This window comes from Pistacia vera, unplaced genomic scaffold, assembly GCF_008641045.1.
Source record: "Pistacia vera cultivar Batoury unplaced genomic scaffold, PisVer_v2 Contig465, whole genome shotgun sequence".
Taxonomy (NCBI): Eukaryota; Viridiplantae; Streptophyta; class Magnoliopsida; order Sapindales; family Anacardiaceae; genus Pistacia; species Pistacia vera.
This window is the reverse complement of record NW_022196296.1, coordinates 558,323-564,132: the sequence shown is the minus strand read 5'-3', so window position 1 is coordinate 564,132 and position 5,810 is coordinate 558,323. Positions and strand designations below refer to the sequence as shown.

General features: G+C 40.4%; 1 protein-coding gene across 1 annotated transcript; it reads right to left on the bottom strand.

The window, feature by feature from the left end:
* Window positions 1–2,463: 2,463 nt before the first annotated feature.
* LOC116145707 (acyl carrier protein 1, chloroplastic-like) lies at window positions 2,464–3,283 on the bottom strand. The gene is made up of 4 exons (XM_031431153.1): window positions 3,124–3,283; window positions 2,910–3,023; window positions 2,689–2,808; window positions 2,464–2,599 (listed from the first exon to the last, which is right to left on the bottom strand). The coding sequence occupies exons 1-4, from the start codon at window positions 3,223–3,225 to the stop codon at window positions 2,474–2,476; spliced, it is 462 nt and encodes a 153-aa protein (XP_031287013.1). The 5' UTR covers window positions 3,226–3,283; the 3' UTR covers window positions 2,464–2,473.
* Between the last annotated feature and the right edge of the window lie 2,527 nt (window positions 3,284–5,810).

The following is a 5,810-nucleotide window of genomic DNA, read 5'->3' as shown; positions in this document are numbered from 1 at the left end:
ACATTTTCCCTGGTGCTCAATGTGACTTTTAGCAACCTTTGATTTAATGAGCATGTCTGTCAATGTATACTTCATGGATTTGCTGATTTGGTTGGCAACATTTTGTTCACCAAGCACTGGTAGTCGCCCAATGTTCTTGGGCTAAACGCATAACCCATAACAAATAATTCACGGTCATTAATAAGAAGTACGTTCTTCATCAGGCTAGTGCATCGGATCTGTTATATCCCAGTATGCATCCATAAACTTAATAGTGTGTTTCCCTCTGTCGTGTCTCTTTTTGTCGTCGTTCGTGTAGCGAAAACTATCTTTTGAACAGACTTTGTTCTAATCCATGAAGTTGATGCAAGTCCGCCACTTGCCATCCACTTCCTTACTAGGACTGGATTGGAGAGCCAGTCGGGGTACTTAACTTCCCTGATGAAGTTGATTTCCAAGAGTTTGTCGACTTCATCCTTGAGCGCTTGAGAGCACTCTACATCCATGACCTTCTTTTTTGCCTTATGACCGCCTGTTGGTCGAGGTTCAACCTGTGGCACATCACCTCGATGCTGATCCAATCATATCCGCGTGCACCCCCCGAATCCGTCAAGGTCCTCCAGAACCCACCAGATTATCAGCCATTCTCTGGTCAAGCTACTACTGATTTTCAGCATGCGAGTTGGATCTTCCTCGCTAACACTATTTTCTACCAGCTCTTGGTCGGTCCGCTACGGGCTTTTCTTTGTAGATGCTAGGATCTATAGTGTCCTCTAGCGGCCTAGGTTTGGCTTGGATTTTGCGATGATCATTTTCTTTGATGCAACCATTTTTGTGGCAGCGTTTATAGCCCGATTAGAGCATTCTCAAGATTAGTTGGTGTAACTCCTTAAGCCGGACTCCCCCAAAGTCGAAATCTCATCGCTTGGCAACGCACTGATGTGACCGCGCTTAAATCACCGGATTGGCCTTCTAAGGATGATGTTGTACATTGTTAGGCAGTCCACCCTAAGAATTCGGTCACACTGTTCTGACCTTTGGTTTTGCCTTCAAGTTTAGGAAGTTCGATAGTACCTTTGGGAACCGACTGTCCCCATGAACCCAGAGCACAAGGGGCATGCTCACATGTTCCTTTATGTGAATCCCATTGCTCGGAAGACTCCCAAGAATATGATGTTTTTCGCGCTCCCGTTGTCGACCATAACTTGTATTGCCGACTGGACCGATTACAATTGGGTCATGATTATGACATGGGGATGTTCACACTAGTCAACTTGAACCCCATTACCTCGCTTTCCTGTTTGGGTTACTTGGGTGACTCCTCTGTAGCGCATTATTCGGGGATTGAGTCCGTCCTCGCTTCCCGAGCATACTGCTCGCGATCCCGCTTGCGCTCCTCTATGTTCGGGCCCTTCGTAATCATATCATGAAGACTTCATTAGGATTTGGTTGAGCCTGTGAGCTAAACCTGAACCTATCCTAGGGCCTGATTACTTTGCTCGCTAGGGTTTTCGCGAGCTGGTTTTTCCTTAACAAATTCTTTCAGGTGGCCTCTTCTTATTAGGTCTTCGATGGCATCTTTCAAGGCTCGGTAATCATTCGTGTTGTACCCGACATCTCTATGGTATTGATAATATTTCTGCCGGTCTCTTCTACCTAGAGCCTCCCTTATCCTTTCTGAGTGAGCAGTTCTCTTCGCCTCTCGGACACTTCGTAGATGCGGGCGATGTCTTGAGTAAGGGAGTGTTTCTGCATACTACGGGAAAGGTTGTCTGTCATCAGTTATCTTCGTCTGTTTCTTCTGGGACCTGTTACATCCCTGTTGTTGGGACCTTGACCCCCACGCTTGTCTGAGGGGCGATTTGTCTCTATCCGGGACCCCCGTGTTGAGCTTCTAGCTAGCGCTGCCAGCGACTCTTTACTCGCTAGTATTTGCGGTCATCTGGTAGAATTTGGCTAGACTCACATGATCTTCACTCTAGAGCTATTTCCACAGCTCTGTGGTCTAAGCCTTACGATCAGCAAATTTGACGGCCATCTAGTAAATTTGGTCAGGCTCACATATTTCACTCTAGAGTTATTTCCACAGCTCTGTGTTAGGTCTAATCCCTGTGATCAGCAAAGTTTGAATGGATTCTTCGGGGCGTCAACGACTTTTGCTTGCTTGTTCTGGAACCTGTTAAATACAAGGTCAGTGATTCGTCTCGCTCTTGTTGAATGTTGTTCAAGTAGCCAAGCGCATCGCGAACTGCCTCCTCGCTTGAAATTGCTATAAGTACAGCGAGGAGAATTATTGCCAAGAGTTGATGGAATTCGCCTTGAGCCTTTTGTACGATCTTGTGGCATCTCCAACTAATGTGACTGCAAAACACCGCCATTTCGCTAAGTCACTGACCTGGTGTACTCCATCAGGTCATTGAAGTTGTCGAGGTGGTCTGTAGGTCCCTTCTCCTGTCGCACTTTCATGAATTAATTCAAATAGGAATTGCACGAGCTAAGCCGCTGCCGCCTTCACTTTCTCGATGAGGTCTGCTGCATCTTGAACTGTCGCAACGTTTTCAGCTCCACCTTCTCCAATTGACACCCCAAATTGTTCTTCCAAAGCCATCATTATCTCCACCTGATAATCATAGTTTAAACCTAAGGTTAAGCTCAATCAAGTACTTATGCATAATTGCATATGCAATTTTAACCTCAAGTAATATATACCGTGTCAAGGGAGTCAGCACCCAAATCAGCAAATTTGGTTTCAGGAGTGACTGTGCTCAAGTCGATTGACAATTGCTTAGCAATGGTGCTCTGGACTGTTTTCAGTGTCTCAGGTTGAGCCTGCAGGTCATTGGTTCATAAGCTTAACTAATAACTATACGAAAATAACAAAAAGTAAAAGACTATTATTTCAAAGATTGAAGAGTTATTAAATTCCTTACAGCAGAACATGAAATTGCAGTCTTGAAGCATCTGGACCTAGTAGAAAACCTGTCAACTGTCTTGGAAAATTGGATTTTCGGAATGTGCTTCAACCCACTAAACAAAGGACTTCCCTGCATTAAAATTTTGATTCATTTGTCCCATTAACACACACTAACACAAACACAACAAATACAAATACCGAGTTCATTAGTTATTAACAAGTGAGTTTACAGTTGTAGGGAAGGTCTTCTGCACAGAAACAGGAGCTCTGGCTCCAGAAATAGCCGAAATGGTGGCCAAGGAACATGCAGGAGTTGCAAGAAAGGCAGCCATGTGATGAGCTATAGCTAGTTTGATGACTCGACCAACAAAATGTAGTTGATCACGAGTGAGTCACTGGTAACTGGTAAGTATTAGCAAGTGATATATATAAAGGGAGTTTAAAACTTGGAAATAGGTGGAGGGGGTGATGATTCCAATGTGTAAATTTGTTTTTGGGCGGTGACTTCCATGTCCTCCGTCTGCTTATGCTTGTAATCTCCAAGCTGGCCTCAGTGCAGCCATTCTTGGCTTCCTCAGTCTTATTTGATTTTGTGTTACAATGTGTCCTGAAAACGTCATTTTAATAATCAAAGTTGTGATATAACTAGAAATCAAATTTGTAATTGATTATTTCATGGATAACACACCAAGATATTGTTTGTTTTAGTTGGAGTTGACTGTGTCAAACTCTAAACCTTTTTGTTTGGTGAAGCTACGGTGAAATAAGCTGAACTGAGTTGTTAGCTCAAGGCTCATTTATAGGCCCAATTCTTGTCTTGTTCATGAAGTTTCATAAGCCAGCCCAACCTGTCAAACAAATTTGTTCTTTTCTTGAGGAGAGAAATTGTGAAAATGGGACGGCGGAAAATGCCATATATATTTGTTGTGGGTTAGGATAGAGAGTCCCATTTTTTTTTTTTACACAATTTTTGAGCTGTTAGATTAAAGCATTGGAAGGGTTTAGATTGCTTCTTATTTATGGTATTTCCAAAGTGTATTAATTATGTAAGTTGTATTTGAACCTCAATCATTCAAAGTCTTTTGATCTAATGCCTCATAAATTGTCATATTTTGTGTCTCGTCTGCTTCAGTCCAAATGTTATTTTTACCATATAAGTTTGTAAATTGTACTATCCTGTGTTTTAAAATTTTGAAATATATAGCCAAATCTAGCAAAAATCCGAAGGGATTGTTCTGACAGTCAAAGAGGTTTGCTCCATTTTTTGAGTTTCTGGGTTTAAATCTTGGGGTCACTTACCATAATAAAATTATAACTTACTTAGTTTTTTGAGCTTGTAAGGTATTTAATGGACCTTGGGAATTAATTGAAGTACACTCAAGCTAGCTCGGACAATATAGTTACCAGAAAAAAAAAAAAAAAAAAAAAAAGTGGTGCTCTGAACCTTCTTCATTTGTTGTATATGAATTACAGTTTCGGCTAACGATGTGATTGCCAGTTATATGCCACAAGCTGTGAAGCTGGAATTTTACCCTTTGATACCAGTTAATGTCAATTGGTGGAGATTAAAGTGGGGAAATTTTTTGAAGAAAAAAATCAGAGGTATGCTAAAGTTTTTCATAAAGGGAAGTGGGGTGAGTGAGACATAATTACTTTAAAAGGGAATATAATTTGTAAGTAACATGTTTAATTGAAGAAAAAGGACAAAAAAAATAAAAATAAAAATAAAAATAAAAGAGGATAAGCACCAGTTCAAAAAGGTAAAAATAAAAGTTTACTTTAAGGATTCCATTATTCCAATATATAAATTTTACTTTTGAAATTGAAAGAAAGCAAGCAAGTACTACTCCACTTCAAAAAGGCTAAATATGAATCAGCCTTTTTAAGTATTTGAGCAGTATTCAAAAGTATACACTGCCCACTTACCATGCATGCATAAACCATTATATATATAGACCTCCATATTTTTCATTTGTTTTGCAAGATACAAATGCAAGATTGTGCAAGTTACCCCTAAGTCATCTACATTCTGACATGAACAACTGAGATATTTATATATATTTTGATTATCGGGGGTATTCAGGTCAGCTTGCGCATACCTCAACTAATCCCTTAAGACCTTAGAATTGTCGGTTAGATAAGAATCCAAGTGACCACTCTTATTAGTGCCTAGAGAGACTTGAACTCCGGAACTCATAGAGTTCTTTTTGCTTTTTTGCCATCATATCATGGTTAATTGAAAATTATATTACTTATTAAAAAAGATGGTATATTTCCGTGCGTGTGATAAATTAGAAGTGATGGATGATTGATCGATGTAATGGAGAGCCCATTGCTTCTTTGAATGCAAGCGTGCATGCACATACGCGTACACACTGAACTGTTACATTTTTTGCATGCATGACACGTACAACTTGTATCATGTGCTTGCATTCAAGTGAATTTAAACCATAGCATCACCTAATAACAACAGAACAGATATTAATCAATGAATGAATGTTGATGGAGTAGTAGTGGATAATCAGCTTCATCGATCTCTATCTTCATTATCTGTCTTGTGGTCATCCACTAGAGTAAATTAGAACAGTGCAAAATCACTTTCGCCTCTTGCGCGCAGAGATAAACATAAAATCGTATTGGTTTTGAGGGGTTTTTATTGGCTGCAAGTTGTCATAATTCATAACCATATAACCAGAAGTTACAAGAGACTAGTTATTTTGATATTGTTTTACTCATGTCTCAGCAGCTTTTTCTAGAACTCATTTTCACTCTCTGCAGGCCTTACGCAGAGAAAGAGAGAGTTGTGTTGTGTTGTTTAGTGATAGTGTTGATGGTGGTGGTGGCTGCAGATTAAAAATGGAATGATGGTCCCAGTGAGAGTTGGTGCTGGTGCTGCTGCTACTGCTGCTGTGCATGC